General features: G+C 60.3%; 1 protein-coding gene across 2 annotated transcripts; it reads left to right on the forward strand.

Annotated features, from left to right (window-relative positions):
* The first annotated feature begins 571 nt into the window (after positions 1 to 571).
* Positions 572 to 6,969, forward strand: LOC125919218 (gamma-parvin-like). Of its 2 annotated transcripts, XR_007456691.1 has the most exons (4): positions 572 to 4,128; positions 4,355 to 4,427; positions 4,878 to 5,753; positions 6,272 to 6,969. XR_007456691.1 is itself a non-coding variant. In XM_049625741.1 (3 exons), the coding sequence occupies exons 1-2, from the start codon at positions 4,223 to 4,225 to the stop codon at positions 4,985 to 4,987; spliced, it is 315 nt and encodes a 104-aa protein (XP_049481698.1). In that variant the 5' UTR covers positions 4,136 to 4,222; the 3' UTR covers positions 4,988 to 5,753; positions 6,272 to 6,969. The 2 variants fall into 2 exon arrangements, 1 of the variants encoding a protein (XP_049481698.1); XM_049625741.1 differs by lacking the exon at positions 572 to 4,128 and having other exon boundaries at positions 4,136 to 4,427.
* Positions 6,970 to 18,835: the final 11,866 nt, after the last annotated feature.

The raw sequence follows: 18,835 nt of genomic DNA on the forward strand, positions 1-18,835 counted from the left end.
CCACCAATCCATCCATCCATCCATCCACCATCCATCCATCCATCCACACACTCATCCATCCATCCATCCACCCAACCATCCATCCATCTATCCATCCATCCATCCATCCATCCATCCACATACTCATCCAACCATCCATCCATCCATCCATCCATCCATCCATCCATCCACACACTCATCCATCCATTTATCCATCCATCCAGCCAGCCAGCCAGCCAGCCAGCCATCCACCCTCACACCAATCCATTGACTTGCCTATTTGCTTATCTGCCAGTTCATCCACTCACTCACCTGCCTGGCCATCCCTTCATCTGCCTATTTATCTGCTCATCCATCCACCCACCCATCCACCCACCCATTCATCCATCCCAAAGAAGGAATTCCGTCCCCTTTGGCATGGCTGCGTCACCGGGGAGGGTGAGAGCCACAGTTCCAGGGTTGGATCAGACCTCGTGGCCTGCCTGGGGTGGGGGTGGGGGGCCGCTGGACTCCATCCTGGCTTGGCCGCCCCCCCCCCCCCCCCCCCCCCCGGGCGGGCCCCACCCCCCCCCCCCGGCCCCCCCCCCCCCCCCCCCCCCCACCACACACACACCCTGGTCCCTTCCTCCAGGCCCCTCCCCACACATCCACAGCCCTGTCCATCCGTGTCCCACCGACTCCTGGTCTCAGCGTCAGAGCCTACCCGCAGCCCGGTTCTCTCGCGTCTCCAGGCCTTTTGCCCAGATGGCTCCTCTGCCTACCCTGCCTCCTGCTTCGTTCCCACCTGCTTAGCCGGGCTGTCGGTTCCGACCACCTCCGTGGCTCATCCAGGCTCCTCGGTGTTTCATAGGCCCCCGAACCACAGCTGTGCTCACATCCTACTTCTGGCCTCACCTGGCCCTTTACCCCATTTCATCCCCACCCTGCACCCTTGCTGGGGGACAGGGCAGGGGTTGTGTCTCCATTCGACAGAGGGGAAAGCTGAGGCCCGGAGAGGCTCTGGGGCTTGCCCAGGACCACTCCGCTGCTCAGTGGCAGGTCTGACATGAGCACTGGCCTTCTGACCCTCAGCCTGCTCTTCTCCCCCTTGCACCACGGAGACGCGGTCTTCAGTGGGCACGGCCTCCACCTTCCCAGGAGGCAGGAGCGAGCTTGACTGGAAGATTGATTCGGGGCTCAGACTCTCAAGGGCTCGGCTCTAGGGTGAGGAGCTAATCGGCTGGAGCCATGCAGCGTTTGTGGTTCTAGAGGTAGGAGCAGGAACAGTGGGCTCACTGTTTGCCTCCAAAGCCAGAGCCTTCTCCCGGTTTCTGGGGAGTCAGGGTGAGCCCTAAGGGAGGCAGAGGGGGTGTGAGCCTCTCCGTGGCCAAGAGGGAGTCTTGCCCGAAGCTGCCGGAAGGCTCAGGAGGGTCAAGAGCCCAGCCGGGGCGGTGGTGTTCGCCCTGCACCCAGAAGGCAGGACACGGAGGCAGGAGAAGGCAGGAGAGCGGGGAGGCGGATGGAGAAGTGAGGGCCACACGCAGGCCAGGGAGCCTTGGGAAGGGGCGCAGAACCAAGACCCGGGACGGCACAGGGGTCCCCTCTTTGTTCCTCGGCTGTCGGGCTCCATGGGGACTTCAAAGCCTCCTCCCCGCAATCGGCACCCTCACAAACCCCATTACGAGCCAGGGACAAACGTCCTGACTCCTCACGTCCCCGGGTGCCGTCAGCCTGCCGAACCCACCGATTTTAGAACCAGCTTCCCGCGATGAGCCACATTCCACACAGGGGAAGAGAAGCGGCCTCTGAGCTCAGACCCCCAAGCATGGATTTTTACTGTGGGAGGTCTCAGCTACGGGAGGGTGTGACCAAAATGCCGAGAGGTCATTAGCTGAAGAGGGCGGGAGCACCAGCCCTTTGCCGACGGTAGGACACCCGAGGCACCCTGATCTTGGCGGAGCGGCCCCTCCACGTTGGCGGTCTCCTTATCAGCCCTTCCTGGCCACCGGTGTTTTCGCGACACTGTCATTCCTTTCGGGAAGACGAGCTCTAGGGACGGAGGGAGGGAGGCGACGGTCTGTTCTGCTGTAAGCAAAACACCAGTTCCGGGAATCGTGGGCCTCCTCCCACGTTCAGTTATTTCTCCCCGGGGGGATTTGAGCGCATCCTCCTGGGTTACAACCTTCCCCCCGCTCCGTGCAACGTGGTGCCTCTGTCACCATCTCACCGTGCACGGAAGCGAGGTGACGCTTAGGGGGGAGCGCGGGAGACGGATCTGGAGCCTGCGGCAGCTCCGCGGGGCTCGGGTCGAGCACGGGCTTGACAGGTTGAAGCAAGTGTGGTCGTTCTCGCAGTGTCGATGGTGGCGGTTCTCAGAGCACAAATTCCATGGGGGTAGGGAGCCGGGGGGTGGGGTGGTTTTGCCCTTGTCGCACAGCCCGCCCACAGTAGGTGCTCACAAATATTTTTTAAATAAGTGAATGGACCAAGTGTTTCCAAAACACTGGTCCCCTGAGGGGCCCCATGACAACTGGATCCTACGGTCAAATAACTTGGGCAACCATGTGTTGTCTGGAAGGTTTGCAGTACGCCTTAGACAGTCAAGGCTCTGAGAAGTCCCGCAGCGAAGGATTTCCATCGTATTTTTAGCTAACCTTTCCCCAACCCGTTTGGTCACAGACGCCCTTTCCCTCTATGCCCTGGGTCATGCTCTGGGAGACGCCGGTGTGGAGAGTGAGTCCATCAAAGGCAGGGCTGGGAGGCGGGAGAGCACTGTGCCGAGGGTCCAGTCTCAGCCTCTCATTCTGACGCTTACCTTGTGGGCAGCCGGTGACTAGTGTTCACGATGAGAATGTGAACAACAGCGGCCCTCATTTTTTCAGAATATTCCGGGCTGGGGGGAATCCTTGGGGACACAGTGACAGCAGCGAGCAATGGAGCCGTGGCCTGCTCCCTCTGAGACTTCCTACCTGCGTCCGCACGGCCCCAGTTGTGTGTCCCACCTGCCCGGGGGCCTCGGCACCACTGACAGCCTGGGGCTCCTCCTGACCGGCTACAGCGCCGCCCCTCTCCCACTCTTGCGTCTCGGACCCCCCACCCCCCTGCCCGGGTCTCTGTCCATTCTCTGCGGCAACACCTCTCCCCGTGCAGAGGGACCCCACAGACGGCCCGCCTTGTCCCCGCACAGCCTGCCGCGACCAGCCACCAGGGAGCGCTCCGCCCCTTGCCCCAGTTGCAGCGGGAGTCCTGGGGTGGGGGATGGGGTGGAAGGTTCTCCCCGGCCCCGCCCAGTGTCCTCGGACCAGGACGGGGTAACCCACACCCCGCCCTCCCTCGGGAGAGCTCTCTTAGGGGCTTCGAGCCCCGTCCAGGTCGCAAGAGTCCTCCTACCCAGAGCCACTGGGAGGCCACCGGGCTGGGCCGGCTTCCCCAAGTGGCCTTGCTCGGCTGTTCCTCTGCCCGCTGGGCCTCTAGGCCACCGGTGAGGTTGCCATGGGGACCGTGGGAAGCAGGCCGCGCGGCGGGGATGGGGCCGCATGGCTGGCCGCCAGTCGAGGCCTTCCGGGGCCCACGGTCGCCCTGTCGGGGGCCGAGACCATTGAAGGGAGGGCCTGCTTGAAGTCACAGTGAATGAGGGGTTTAGCTGCCTTCAGACCTGCTTCACCCCACCCCATGCCGTTGCCGTCACCCCACACCATCTCCTTCTAAGACACCAGGCTGCTGCCCCAAGAAGGGAAGGGACTTTTTGATCATATCGAGGCCCCAGGGAGAAACTAGCCGTGAACAGGGAAATCTCCGCTAACAGAGCGTCTCTTCAGGGCTCCCCAGGGCGCCCCGCCCAGCATCCCGGATCGGGACACGGGGGAAATGGTGGGGACCCCGCTCTGCAGGGGCGCAAGGCAGGCCGGGGGAGCCTGGAGGTTGCCCGGCGACCGAGCAGGGGTCTGAGCCCAGGTGGGCCTGGGCAGGGGCGCTGCTCCAGCCTCCAGCCTGCTTTGCCCGGACATCAGAGTGAGACGGACCTGGTTCTGACGCTCTCCGTCTTGTAAGCTCAGAGGAGCCCCTTGGCCACTCAGAACCTCAGTTTCCCCATCTGTGCGTTGCCCCTGGAACTGAGCTGCTCCTGGTGGCGTCTCCGTTGCCCACAGCGTTGGGGCTGCATCAGAAAAGGTCAGGATAAACCCCTGGCTACGTCCCCTCCCTTGGCAGGACTTACCTCTAGACGTCACCTCCCCCAGGAAGCCCTCCCTGACGTCCGGACTAGATGCCCCTCGCCATAACTGCCTTTCCCACTCGGGGTGGACTCCTTGAGTGGTGGGCGGGCCTGGTACTTGGGGACCAGCACCTGGGTGGAGGCTCCCTCATTTTGCCAACATCTGGTGGGGTCTTATCACAGCTGCACAATGTCACCCTGGCCCTGGAGCTGCTCAAGGACGAAGGCCTGCTCAGCTACCCCATCAACCCCGAAGGTGAGGGTGCGGCTCGAGGGGGTGCCGCGGTGTCAGGGGACAGCATGTGGCCGTGCGGTCCCCTTGCGTGGCATGGCAGACACCGAGCCTCTTCAGGGACTTCCTATGAGGGGGTGCGGTGCCCACAGCTTCCACCAGCCCCAGTGGGGGAGGGGTCACAGGGAGAGGAGACCGGGGATTGGGGACCCTGGGGCAGGCTGTCCCGACAGGCGTGGGGGGCACCGGGGTGCAGGGGAGGAGCAGGGAGGCAGGGCCACGTGAGGGTCCTGGGACTCAGGCCTGGCGTGACCAGCTGTCCCGTTGGACAGGGATTCCCCACCCCCCGGGTTTAGCACGGAAGTCCCGTGTCCCAGGAAGCCACTGGGTCCCGGGCAACAGTGGGACGGTGGTCACCCCCTCCCCACCCCCGCCTAGGCCTGACTGGCTGTCCTGTTCTCCTCTGCCCTGCAGACATCGTGAACAAGGACACCAAGAGCACGTTACGCGTCCTCTACAGCCTGTTTCGCAAGCACAAGCTGAAAGAAAACGCCGACAGCACGCCCCGTGGATCCCCGAATTAACTGTCACTGCCCCCCCAAAGCTGCTTCTCTGAGCCTGCTTGCAGGACCCAAGGGAGGGCCCAAGGGCCACAGAGGGACCTCCCCCACCATACAGCCGGCTGCCCTCTGTTTCCCTGTGTGTCTGTGGCACGCCTGCCCCTTCCCCCCATCCCTGATCCGTGTTTCCATCCGAATATCTTTGAATTCACTAGGCCTGGATCTGTTTTGAACCAACCTCTGGCCTCACTCAGTTTACAGTAACTAATGTAGTTCTGGGAGGGATTGGGGGAGCCTGCGGTGCCCTGGGAAGGACCCTTCAATATGCATAAGTACGAGCTGACCCCCCAAAGCAGTTCCCCTTTCCGTGGGGCGGGGCGTGGAAGGTTCTCAGGGCCTCATCTCTGAGGGCATCCGTGGGAGCAGCGAAGAGACCAATGATGCTGACCTTCACTCGGGCTCCTGTGTCCGACTTTGGGAGCAGAAAGGACTCTCAGGTGTCAGGGCTGAAGATCGGAGGCCCCAGCCTGCCTCTGTCTCAGCGTGATGGGCCCCAGGATCACCATCCAGAGGCAGGAGTCTCACCTGGCCCCCAAACCAAGCCCCCGAGCCCCTTGGGGGAAGTTAATCCACTTACTTGCCAGAGGAGCCATGGCCCAGAGCCACCCCTGCAGCTCGATGGTGAGCCTTGCCCGGAAGTCACAAAGGAGAAATCTTTGTGGCTGACGAGTAGGTCGGATGGTCTCCTGGTCTGTCCCCAGGGATGTGCCATCACGTCACGCTGTCTCTGGTGAGAACTGGCCCTTGCTGCCTGTGTTTCTCAAAGAACAAGTCCCTGCAGGGGGGTGGAACGTGGCCATCCCAGGAGCTGACGTGTGGCGGGAACCAGCCAGGACAAGGCACAGGGGGTGGGGGTCGGGGCTGGCAAGGGGACGACTGAGCTGGGCACCCCCAGGGCTGCCTCTCCCCTGCCCTCCGGCTCCGGGCCCCCGCTGGGTCTGGGGTTGTACCAGTTTGACAGCCTTGGATCTGGGGGCGGGGGTGGGGGGCTTTGGGGTGGGGGGCTTGTGGCGTGTGGGAGGACGTCCCATGGGGTGTGGCATCAGGAGATGGTGTCTGAGGGTGAGACGGTCTCAAGAGGTCTCTCTTCCACCCCACCCCCGTCCACCTGCTCCCCTCCCCTCTGGACTCACAGGCGATTAGGTATAGAGGAGTTCGCGAGGGTGGGGCCCCATGATGGGATTAGCGTCCTATTAAGAAGGGGGAGAGACACCAGGGCTCTCTCTCTCTCTCTCTCTGCTCGTGAAGACCCAGCCAGAAAGTGGCCATCTGCAAGCCGCGAGGAGGCCTCTCACCAGGAGCTGAACCTGCCGGCACCTTGACCTCGGACTTCCAGCCTCTAGAACCATGAGCGATGAATGTCTGGCGTCTAAGCCCCCCGGTCTGCCGTGTGCTGTCACAGCAGCCTGAGCTGACCAACCCGGATTCCCCAGACCGTCATTCCTCAGGGAAGTAAAACCACCGGACAGCCCGCTGCGCACCTCCCGTCACAGCCAAGTTGAAGAGTCTGACGACATCAAGTGTGGGCAAGGACGTGGAGCCCCGGGACCTGGCACACGTTGCGGGTGGGGATGCGTGTGCGGCAAGGAGTTCGGCGGGTTCCTTCCGGACTAAAACAGACCCTCCTCGTCCGACCCGGCCGATTCACGGCTAGGTGTTCATCCGAGAGAAACGAAAACGTACGTCTACGCCAAGACCTGCACGCACATGGCAGTGCTGTTCACAGACGCCTCAGATCGGGAAGGACTCAGACGTCCGTCGCTGGCAAAGGCATACACGGGTCACAGGGCGTCCGCGCACTGGGTTCTGCGTGGCCCCGAGGGAGGGGGTGCCGATGCAGAGCCAGCGGGCAAGACCCCAGGAGCACGGGGCGGGTGACAGACGGGAGGCCCAGCAGGCGATGCGCTGATGCTACAGTTTGTAAGAAATTCTAGAAAAGGCCAGACTGCGGGGGGGGGGGGGGGGGGGGGGGCGGTGCCGGGGGGGGCTTGGGGAAGGGTTCCGACAGCAGCAAAGAGGCACGAAGGGACCTTTGCGGGAGGCGGCACTGCCCTGCGTCATGAGAGTTGGGGTGGCGGTTACGGGACTATATGCCTTCATCAGAACTCATCAAATTGTGCACTTAAAACACTGGGGACCTTTCCTTTTATAGGCTACTGCTCGATAAGGCTACAGAAAATTAACGGACACGTTTAAATTTGCCGTGACGCTGAACAGGGGTCAACGTCGTCCACCTGCACGAGCGAGGCGAGACGGCCGGGGCGGCCCTGGCTCGTGCTTTCTGGACGCCTGGCGTGAAGGGGGCCAGGGCCGAGGGCCGAGGCGGGGAGCGCAGAGGACCTGGCCCCGTTCAAGGCCGGCTGGGGACGGCGGGGCATCGCCTGGCGGCTCTTCGGTTAAGTGTCTCCCTCTTGGTCTCGGCTCAGGTCGTGATCTCACGGTTCGTGAGTTCAGGCCCCACGTCGGGCTCCGCGCTGGCCATGCGGAGCCTGCTTGCGATTCTCTCTCTCCCTCTCCACCCCTCCCTCTCTACCCCTCCCCTGCTCCCTCTCTCTGTCTTGCTTGAAATGAATAAATAAACTTAAAAACGATTTTTTAAGTAGAAAATAAATGATTTTTATTTTATTTTTATATTTTATTTATTTATTTTATTTTATTTTTATAAATACAAAATAAAAATGATTTGTTAAATAAAAAAATAAATGGGGGAAGAGGGAGACGTTCAAAGCGTGGGAGGGGGCGACAGGCGCAGGGAGGCCGGGAGGGGCGGGTGTGGGAGCCGGCGGACAGGATGCTCACCTGGGGCCCCCCGGGGAGTGCCGTCTGTGCTCTCCTTGTCCCCTGGAGTATCTCCTGCGCTGAAACCTTTGTCTGATGCTAACACAGCGAGCTATCATTTCCATCTTGCTACTTTCACACTGTCTGTGTCTCTGTATGTAAAGAGGACTCCTTGCAGACACAAATAGCCGTGTCCTTCTGGCCAATCTGAGCAGCTCTGCCTTTTAATTGCACCGTTCCGTCGCTCTATTGTGGAAAAATGCACCTGACATCTGGAGTGCACCGATCAGTGGCATTAAGGTCCTTCACATTGTCCCGCGACCATCCCCAACATCCGTCCCCAGAACCCCTTCCGTCTCGCCACACTGACCCTCGGTCCCCCTTGGACGGTAACTCCAGCCCCCACCCCCCAGCCCCTGACACCCACCGTCCGCCTTCCCGACCACACCCCCGTTTCCAACTGCCCAGGGCCCGGCGTCCCTTGGGTGGGGGACGGGACCCGCCCAACTCACCATATCCAGGTCAGCCCTCGCCCCTCCCCTGTCCTACCGCCCGACTCCCCATCTCCAGCCTCCTGGCCACCAGACTCCAGACTCCTCTAGTTGCTCCCTTCCCCCCCTTCCCAGGGAACCAAGTCTTGCCCTTCCCTCAGTCTAGCTCCCTGGTCCTGGCCCCCCACCCCCTCCACCCCGGGGAGTCTGGCTCCTACAGAGGAGGAAGCAGGAAGCAGGATGATGACAGTGGCTGAACAGGAGGCCCTGAGGCCTGAGAAGGAGCTGGCAGTCTGGGGCTGCGTGTGCAAACAGCTTCGGAGCGACGGGAAATGCCTCGAAGGACGGCCGGGGTGCTGCGGAGTTGAGCCGCTTCCCGAAATAATCCAGGGGGCAGCTGTCTCCGATTCTGAAACTGGGTCTGGCTGCCTGAGCTACAGGAAGCCCCGGGCCCCACACCAGCCCCGCTCTGGGAACAGATGGCACTAGGAATATTTTTTCTTTTACCAAAGTCAGCTGGGAAGCAAACAGCTTGTCTGGGGAAAAGTGTGTTCCTCCCCTCTCTCTCTGGCAACAGACCAAAGCCCCCACCTCCCTCCTCCAGTCCCCACCCCCGTGGGCTTTCTCTCCCTGTAAGACCCGGGCCGCGGAGGCAGGGGGGCATCACGGGCCTTTCTCACCTGGGAGATCAAATGGGTCCTCATATCCCCCCGGTGAGTTTATCCTAGGGAGCGGCGGGGGCTCGTCGGTCCGTGGGGGCCCGGGCTGAGCTGGCACAGCAGGTTCTGGGAGGCCTGGCGGCTTGGAAAATGGACTGCGGGGATGGCCCAGGCATGATTCTCCCGGGAAGAGCCGGCCAGCTGATCTGGGTTGGCCAACAGCTGCAGGAATTCATTCATTCATCCGTGAGCATTTCGGATGGGTTGGTATGCTTCCTGCCTGCAGGGGTATCATCAAGGCACAGGTGGGATTTCACATCCGTACAAATCACTGTGCACACACCGTTCCTAACAGACCTTCCCCGCGCACCTACCCTGCGCAGGCCCTGGGCTCGGAGCCGGGGATACAGACGGCCTGTTGGAAGCTCTGTCCAGGAGGAGCTCAGTGCCTCTCTCAGGGCATCGGCTACCCTGCAATGCTGGAGTCAGGTCCCAGGGCGTGAATCATGGGGGCATCCTCCACCTGCCCTGTGACGCGGGGGGAATCGCTCACTTCTCGGAGCCCCAGCTTCCTTCTCTGGCCCAACGGAAGCGAGAAGGGAATTTGCGTTTCGTAGGCTTATGACGAAAGTTAAAGAGGATCCGTCTTCCACCCAGGCGCTGCCGGGCGCACAGCGTTCAGGGATGTCGGATGACGTCGCTGCCGACACCAGAATCAACTTCACCATTATCGTCCCTGTACCTGCGAAAACAGAACCGAAAGTCCTTCCTTCCGTGGGTCCTGGTGAAAATGCTGTGCCGTGAGGTCAGGGCCCCAGCTCGCGGTTGGAGTTCGGGCGCTAAAAATCTAGCTCGTCAGGTAAGCCCTACCTGGATTTCGCATGTCTCCTGCTCCCGGGCTCTGCTTGTTGAAACCTACAACACTACTCACTACACCGGGGGCGCTGGATAAATATTTGCTGGCTGACCCACTGACAGGGACCTCTTAGCTGCACTGGGGTGGGGCAGATGCCGACCCTGGGGCCCAGGCCGGCCACCCTGATGCCCCAGGGAGCTGGTGTTAAAGCTGAGCTCAACTCTAGACTCACGGCCCTGACCTCCGATCAGTTTCCTCAGCCCTGGGTCCACTGGAGCCTAAGCTGGGGGGGGGGTTCACCAACTCAGCTGAACACACAGAGGCCAACGGAGGACCCCTGGCTCCACGATCCCTCTCCTTTCCCCTGGTTGTCCGGAGAGAAAGGCAACGGTGTGATGTGGCGGGAAATCCTGGACTCCGATCCCAAGCTCGGCCTCTCAGCAGCTGTGTAATCTTGGGCAAGTCACTGCCCTTCTCTGAGCATGCGTTTCCTCATTTGGAAAATGGGAAGGCTGCTCCCAGCTTAGCTTCATCCCCAGGGTGGGAGTCACGAGGATTAACGGAAGTAACGATGGGCGAGGTTTTCAAGAGTGCCGTTGGCTAAATAATGGCTGTGGCTGACACTTACTGGACCTTCATGTTTCTTCACCTGCCGTGGTCCAGACGGCCTGGCCGCTCAGCAGACCCACTTTCTTTTCCTGCTGGGCACACAGCTGGCCCACATCTCCCAGCCACGGAACGGACTCCTAGTCACCGAAATGCGAGCGAAGCAAGATGTACCATTGCAGGGCCTGGTCCCCAAACCTGGTCCCCGTATGACCCTTGGTGCTCACACAGGGATGTTCATCCAGGAGGCCCGGGTGATGCCCTGGTGCGCAGGCAATGGGGTGACATTGGTAGCCATGTGCTGGAAGATGGCGGGGGCCACAGATGGAATCGTTCTGGGAGGGAGGGCTGCCGGGTAGGAACACCCGCTTTGAACTTTCTTGAGCAAGAAATGTGTGAACTCACCCCTTGGATGGGCGTTGCAGTAGCTGGGGGTGGGGGTGGGGGAGGGGACCTTGACCACAACGGCTACATTGACTCTGCTGTTTAGTCCATTCATTTTATTTCGGTTATATCGCTTGGGGTTGCTAGAAGTTTTAGTTGCTAACTTTGCAGAATTTCTTGGCCATTTTACAGTCTCTTGTCCCTTATTCATATCTTTGATCCCTTCTTTTAACTCTTTAGGCATCTTTATGTCATGTTCCACCTCTGATGAGCTGGCGCCTGAAGCCTGGTCTGCGGCGGCTGCCTCTTGTTTGCGTGGACTCTTGTTCATGGTGCTTTTTCCCTTGTGTCTTCTGTGAGCTTTGCCGGCGGTCGTTTCTACCTGCTGAGAGTCACTTCAATGTGAGTCCCTTTCACTAGAGTCTTAGTTTGAGCTTTGTGGTCCACATGGCTAGGTATAAAATCCACATGAGGGCTGGTTTGTGGTTATGACTTCAGGGGAGAGTGTTTTTCCTTTTGTCCCGTGCCAGGATCGATAAAGTAAGTGTTCTCTTCAAGTTTCCCCTCTAATTAAAAAAAAAAAAAATCTGTATCTATATCTATCATCTATATCATCTATCTATACATATATATGTTATTGTTTATTTTTTGAGAGAGAGAGAACGAGGGAAAGGCAAAGAGAGGAGACACCGAATCCAAAGAAGGCTCCAGGCTCCGAGCTGTCAGCACAGACGTGGGGCCCGAACCCATGAACGGTGAGCTCATGACCTGAGTCAAAGTCAGATGCTTAACCGACTGAGCCACCCAGGCGCCCCACCCCCTGCCAACTTATTTCAACAGTGACATCATAGCCCTTTGGAAAACCCGGCTTTACGTGGGCTCCCTGACTCTCGAGCAGGACAGGCCCAGGCTTTCCTTCCCACCCCAGCGCCGTATGTGGTCCTGACAAAGGAAGGTCAAGGTGACTGGGCTTGGCAAATGCTCCCGCTGGGCAAAACCAGCTTAGGCAGTGGCTTACCTCTGGAGAATTCCAATTCCATTTTTAGTTCCTTGGCTCATGAGGGTCTTCCTTGCTCTTGCTTGCTCTGTGTGATGCATGTTAATCTGTCCATTATCCATATCTGTATGAGTATATGCACATACAAAAAAATACCTTCACACGCACGCATATGCACGGTACTTTTCTGTTGCTTTGCAACGTGACTCGTGCTCAGCGACTCAGTCCATCGTACTGTGGGAAGGGGACGTTGTTCTCTGGTCTCACGTAACAGATTTCTAATAGGCAGCAACGTATCTTCACCAATCTCTTTCTCCGTGTTGGCCCCTCCTGGAGTCTCCACATGGAGGGAGGGATCTGCTCCCCCATCACCCCCTGTTCCTTGTCGAGACCCACTCCCCTTGCCCGGTCCTCTCATCCTGGACCCTGACCCAGGCCGCTTTTGTCCGTGAATCATCTCCATCATGGCAGTATATGTCACTAACAAAAGGCTTTGGGTGCTTCCTTCTAGGGACACAATTAGCGTGGTGTTAGCGAGACGGAATCTTCTCGAACGGCCGGTCCTGGTTGGTCTGGGGGACAGGTCCTACCCGGGGGACAGTGGGGGGGGCGGGGGCGGGGTGCTGAGGCAGCAGCTCTGGAGGAAAGAAATCGGCCTAAAGGTCCCAGGCAGAGGGAGACAAGAGACAGGTGCTGGGGAGCGGACAGCCTGAGGTGGAGACCAGGCCCCGGCAGCTCACCCGGGGGAGTCAGAGGCCGGGGAACCCTGCGTCGGATCCGGTAGAACTTTCTAACAGGCAAGGCCCACGGAAGGAAGGCGTGGGCTGCACAGGGTCCCAGCATCCTATGGCAAGGTGGGAACAGAGCACGCCTAATGGGGCCGGGTGCCCCGCTCAGACCACCCTGGGTCATCCAAATCTGGGCCGTGATGGTCAGACGGGCCCGCCAGCTCATGTCCACCCGCCACTCGGGGCCTCCGGGGACAGGAAGTACACCTGGGTTTCACGCCATGCACCAGGCAGCGGCTCAGAATGCACATGTGCGTTGCTCACCCCGGTGATAGACGCAGACTCTGGATGACTAACGCGCTCTGGGAGGCCCGGAAGCTGCCGGTCCACGGACCACCCTTTGAGTAGAAGCTCCAGGAAGGTGGTTCCCATCTTGGCTGCACTTGGACTTCTGATCCTGGGCCTTACCTGTGCCCGTTCTCGGTCCCTGAGCCGGGTGCGGTTTGGGCGCTGGGAGGTCTGGACCCTGTCCGGGTGATTCTAACGGGCAGTTGAGCCTCAGAACCATAGTTCTAAAGGCCACCGAGAACGGGGAACTCATAGGCCCTCCCATTCATCTTCCGTCGACAGAGGTCTGGGTGTGGAGAAACACCTGTTTTCTCTGAGAAAAAGCGGCACAGAGCTAGTGACCGGCTGGCTAGGACGCGGAGACCCAGAGAGGGGCCCTCACAGACCCTCAGGGCCTTGTACGGCCACCGTAGGCCAGAAGGAAGCCTCGGGCCTGGCTGGGGTTTATCTCCTCGCTGCGTGTTGCAAGTTCCCCTGTCCCGCCTCCGTTCCTGTCCTGCCACGTCTGGGTCAACAGTTCTTGAACTTGAACCCACACCACATGTGAACTCTCTGTGCCTTGACCCCCTCTGCTGGAGCCCGAGTTCCGGGACACAGAGCCCTGCTCTGAGAGTGCGGTGCCCACGGCTGGGCCTGTCTTCCCTGGCCGGTGGGCTACTTCAGGGCAGGGCCTGAATCTGCCTCCCTACTGAGTGCCCAGCGCCCAGCAAGGTGGGCACGGGCAGTGGCCGGTGAGGATCTGCTGAGTGAGTGCGTAATGGGCACGCTCTCCCCTCCCTCCCTCCCTCTTCCACCTCCCCTTCTCCCTTCTCTCTTCCCTTCCCTTTTCTCTTCCTTCTTCCTTCCTCCCCTCCTCTTTTCCCGTCTTTCAGACTCCTTCCCTCCCATTCACGCGACAGCCCCATGGGGCACGATGCCCAGGGACACCAAAGCAGACAGACTAGCCCCTAACCTCAGGGGTTGTCATTCCAGGCGACAGGACCCTTCCCCTCAGTCTCCCCACCTTTAAGGCCAGGTGCTCCGAACTTGGGATTCCCGTGGGATCACCTTCCCTGCTTTGGAACTCTTAGAAGGGCCCCTCCTACCCCATCTCGCACACTGTGAGTGGCCGTATCTCCCAGACCCCGTGTTTGTGGGGGGCAGCAGGCCCCCAGGGGGGTTTTCTGGGCATGTGTGGTCTGTGATGCGGTTTGGACAGAGCAGTGACGAATCCTGGTGACACGGTGATGGTTTCTGGAACAAAGGTCAGCCTTTTTTTTTTTTTTTTTAATGTTTATTTATTTTCAGGCAGGGAGGGACAGAGAGGGAGAGAGAGACAGAGAGACAGAGACAGAGAGAATCCCAAGCAGGCTCCGCACCGTCGGTGCAGAGCCTGACTCGGAACTCAAACTCACGAACCCTGAGATCGTGAAGGCTCTGGGCCTTCTCCCTCCTCAACTCACACCTCCCTCCCTGCCTTCCCACAGCCTGGGGGTCCTGCACGTCTAATCCAGTCCCTTGACTCAGCCACCAAACTGCCCTCTCACAACGGGGTGCGTAGGGGAGGGTGGAGCTTTAAAGGCAGGACTTCTGGGGCACCTGGGTGGCTCAGTCGGTTAAGCGTCCGACTTCAGCCCAGGTCACGATCTCGCGGTCTGTGAGTTCGAGCCCTGCGTCGGGCTCTGGGCTGATGGCTCGGAGCCTGGAGCCTGTTTCCGATTCTGTGTCTCCCTCTCTCTCTGCCCCTCCCCCGTTCATGCTCTGTCTCTCTCTGTCTCAAAAATAAATAAACGTTAAAAAAAATTAAAAAAAAAAAATAAAGGCAGGACTTCTGTTAAAATCTTGCTCTGCCCTTTATCTGCCTTGACCTTGGGGAGGGGACTGGAGCTTTCGAAGTCATATTTCCTCATTTTTTGGGGGGGGGGGAGGAATCTATTAATAACACTTCTTCCCTTACAGTTTCCATGGCTCTCTGGTCACCCCCCGCTTACCTGCGGGTCAACCCAGCGGCAGGAGAGGACCACTCTTGTTAGGCTCCTGGCCTCTGCAGGGGTGAGCTCAGACGGGCCAGCCCACTGCTCTGCCTTGGGAGGAGGGCTAGAAAGGCCGGGGGTGTCACCTGAGGTGTCTCAGGGGCATGTCCGGTCCCCCGCTGGGCTTGGCTGGCCCTGCCGATGGGCCGGTGCCCGAGCACGGCGGCTGCTGGGCACCTTGGGATTCTCCTGGCAGGAGATCGGGGTTCTGAGTGTCCCAGGAGGAAGCTGGTGGCCTTTGGTGACCCGGACTGGAAGTCAGGCGGCGGGAGTCCTCTATGTCTGTAGCTGACACCGTCACCGGCTGCCGTGGACTCGGCCACGCTGAGCGTGAGATGTAAGAAGCAGGTGTTTCTAGGTTTTGCTCATGCGAGGCCGAGACGGAGACCCCCGAGGAGACGCGCAGAGCAAATCGACCTGGAGACAGGCTCCGGCCTGAGATGAACCAGGCCAGTGAGCCCGGCAGGGGAAGGAGCCTCAGACAGGCCCCGGGGCCAGTGTGGCCGTGTCAGGCTGGCTTCTGGTGGTGGACAAGCCAGGTCCTCTCCCGGGTGAGGACAGAATGTTTTAACGGCGGTTTTCCTGACAGCAAGGCTTCTTCTGGGCCAGCTTGGCACGCCCGGGGGGAGCTGGAGGAGGAGGGCTGGACGCTGGCACAGAGAGCTTGGCCTTGGCAGGCGGAGAGGGGACAGGGTCTGGGGCTGCACCCTGCCACCGGTTCCCGTAGCCCCGCTCCTGCAGGCGGTCCGACAAAGGATGTGCCCCCCCATCTGCGAGTGAGTTTTCGGGGAAAACCTTCCACAGGTGCGAAATCCCTTAACTACACCGAGCTGTGCATTTTACAAGCTGCCACCATCGATAAGGATAAAATTACACACAAGAAACATCAGCTTTAGGGGCGCCTGGGTGGCTCGGTCGGGTGAGCGTCCGACTTCGGCTCAGGTCACGATCTCGTGGTCTGTGGGTTCAGGCCCCGCATCGGGCCCTGTGCCGACGGCTCGGAGCCTGGAGCCTGCCTCGGATTCTGTGTCTCCCTCTCTCTCTGCCTCTTGTCTGCTCACATGCTGTCTCTCTCTCTCTCTCTCAAAAATAAACATAGAAAAAAAAAAAACACAGTAGACACATCCGTTTGGGGCAAAAATACCCTCCGGTCAGCACACAATTCAGTCACTTGCCGTTGGGACTGAAGGCTCATGGGCGTGTTTGGACTTAGCGGCCACTCCCCGAGCGCCAGGTCCTGGCTGTGTGGCCTGGGAATAGTGTTTCCAAGCCTCCCGATAACGTGAAATGGGAGTTCTCGCACACGCATGTGGCAAGAGCCCAGAGAGGTGGATGGCAGGCTCCAGGCCACACAGCTGTGGCCTGACAGAGCCAGGAGCCCCAAGTGTGGCCCAGGGCGGGGACTGGGGGCTGGAGCCGGAAGCTCAGAGTCACATGACGTGCAGAGGCACAGGGTGAGGGCCCCCCGCCCCCGCCCCTGCCCTGGGCCAGTCCCCTCTCCGCCCGTTCCGCTAGGGTTCGGCCGAATCTGCACCCGAACATGTCCCAAATCACCACACACTGGGTGCCTTAACATAACAGACATTTATTGTCTCTGTCTGCACATCGGGGTCAGAACAAGATGCGGAGGGGTCGGCCCCTCCTGGAGGCTCTGAGGGAGGATCTGTCCCAGGCTTTCTCCAGGCTCCCGATGCACCCGGCGACCCTCAGTATCCCTGGCGTGGCCGCACCCTCCTCTCTTCTCGTCCTCACAGCCTCCCCTGGGCGTCTCTTCTGCGTCCGTGTCTCAAATGTCCCTCTTCTTTCTCCTTGAAGGACCCGCCAGTCATTGGACGTGGGGCCCACCCTAGATCTAGGATGACCTCATTTTAATTCTATCTGCAAAGACCCTATATCCAAATAAGGTCACGTTCACAGGCACCGGGGGTTAGGATGCAGACGTCTCTTTCTGGGGGCTCTTTTCAGCCCACTACCACAGGGAGGGGAGCCTCTGTGGGGCTGACCCGCGGCAGGAAGTAATCCTGAGGGTCCCGGGGGACAAGGCTGGGCCAGGGGGTGAGGCTGCAGGGGCTGGGAGTCATACAAGGGCAGCTGCAGAATGCCCAATAAGCGTAAGCCGGGGCCTCCGAGGCTGCCGGGAAGGAGGGTCCCCAGGGGTGGGGAGGGGTGGGGAGAGCAGGTTCGGCTCAGGCTCCTGCCACAGAGACCTTGAGGGGGCGGGGGCGGGGAGGGGACCGGAGGGAAACGCAAGCCCGAGGGTAGCACACACTCGCAGGGCCCCTCTGGGCTCAGGGCGGAGGCACAGGGCCCTGCCACCAAATGCCCCATCGCCCCTTGTCCAATTTCTGCTCCCGGGACTGACCCTCCCCAAGAAGGACATTGAAGATGGCCACCCACCTTAGGGGGTGGCCCCCCATCCTCAGAGGCCAGCTGGATCCCGCCCCCCACCCCGCCCCTGCCACTCCATCCTCTGTCCGAATGCTGTCCTCTGATAGTCACACGTACGTGTCCCGGGTCTCAGTGAAGTTGTCACGGCTCCGGGTCACCAGTGCGAACCGCCCTGTCACTGTCTCACGCCGCCCTAGAGCCCCTGCATTGCCCCACACTAGCCGGTAGCTGTCTCCTCCCACCCCTCCTTCGGGCGTCTGCGTGGGTTCCTGTTGGTCCACTGAGGGCAGGGGCCCTGTGGGCCTTACTCACTGCATCCTGCACCGAGAGCAGTGGTCAACACATTATAGGCATGCAAAAGAGAAGTTCTTCAAAGAAAAGAACTTTCTAACGTGTTGAACCATCTCACGATGATGCTTGTGATAGTGAGCTGCCCGTCACGGGTGGTATTCAAGCAGTAGCTGGATGGGCGCTTGTCAGGGCGTGTTGGACGGACAAAGGCAGGGGGTAAAGCCGAAGCGGAGGGCGGCCCCAGATGCCCTGCAAGGGCTCTGACCCTCCTGCGCTCCCTCCCTGTCTGCCACCACCTTTCTGTGGGATGCTGGGTAACGCCCCCCACCCCCCAACCGGGCCCCAGTCTCTCCACACTTCTAGAAAACAAGAGGTGGCCGTATCTATTTGATTGAACCACCCAGAAGGAAAAGGCTGCAGAAGGAAAGATATTTATTCATGATCATATTCCGAAATTAGGCTGGGGAGCCACAAACAGGCGTTTCCGACGAGAGCCCGTCTGGCCCTGCCTCTCGGGCTCATGCGGCAGATTCCTCATTCATGTCACGTCCTGCAGCCTCAAGCTGGGTTTGGCTCGAATGTCTGCCGGCCGCTCGGGTTGTCCTCCGAGGCGACGAATGGGGAGATGGGGTGTCCGAAGGCCATCGGGGCGCGTGCCGCTTGGGGCCCCACCTGGGGGCTGGCTGAGCCTCCGTGCAACCGGTTCGGGGTCTCCCCCCACGGAGGGGACCGTGCCCGCTGGACCAGGGCAGGTGCGGTGAGGGTGCCGGCTGGGACGGGGGCTCGGCAGATGTTCCCCCCCCCCCGCCCCCGGGACGGCTTCGGCACTCGGGCACCCAGCTCGCTCTCCGTTTTCGATGGGCCTTCGGCCCTCTCTTGAGAGCAAAGCTCCCCGAAAGAGCAAAACCCCTCCCTGTCTTTTGTGAATCCCCCCCAGAGCCCTCCAAGCGGGCTCTTGACCCCATGGGTTCCCTGAAACGTCTCTGAATGATCTCAGCAGCGACCCCCACCCTGAAACCCGCTATCAGCTGTCAGACTTCGGCTCGGTCGGTAGTGCCCAGCTCTGTGGATGGGTACCTCTCTCCTCCTGGCGGCCCTCCCTCCCCTGGCTGTCCCCTCCTCCCCTGGCTGTCCTCCCCTCCCCTGGCTGTCCCCTCCTCCCCCGTCTGTCCTCTCTTCCCCTGGCTGTCCCCTCCTCACCTGGCTGTCCCCTCCTCACCTGAATGTCCTCTCCTCACCTGGATGTCCCCTCTTCACTTGACTGTCCCCTCCTC

Source organism: Panthera uncia, chromosome B4 (genome assembly GCF_023721935.1).
Source record: "Panthera uncia isolate 11264 chromosome B4, Puncia_PCG_1.0, whole genome shotgun sequence".
Lineage (NCBI taxonomy): Eukaryota > Metazoa > Chordata > Mammalia > Carnivora > Felidae > Panthera > Panthera uncia.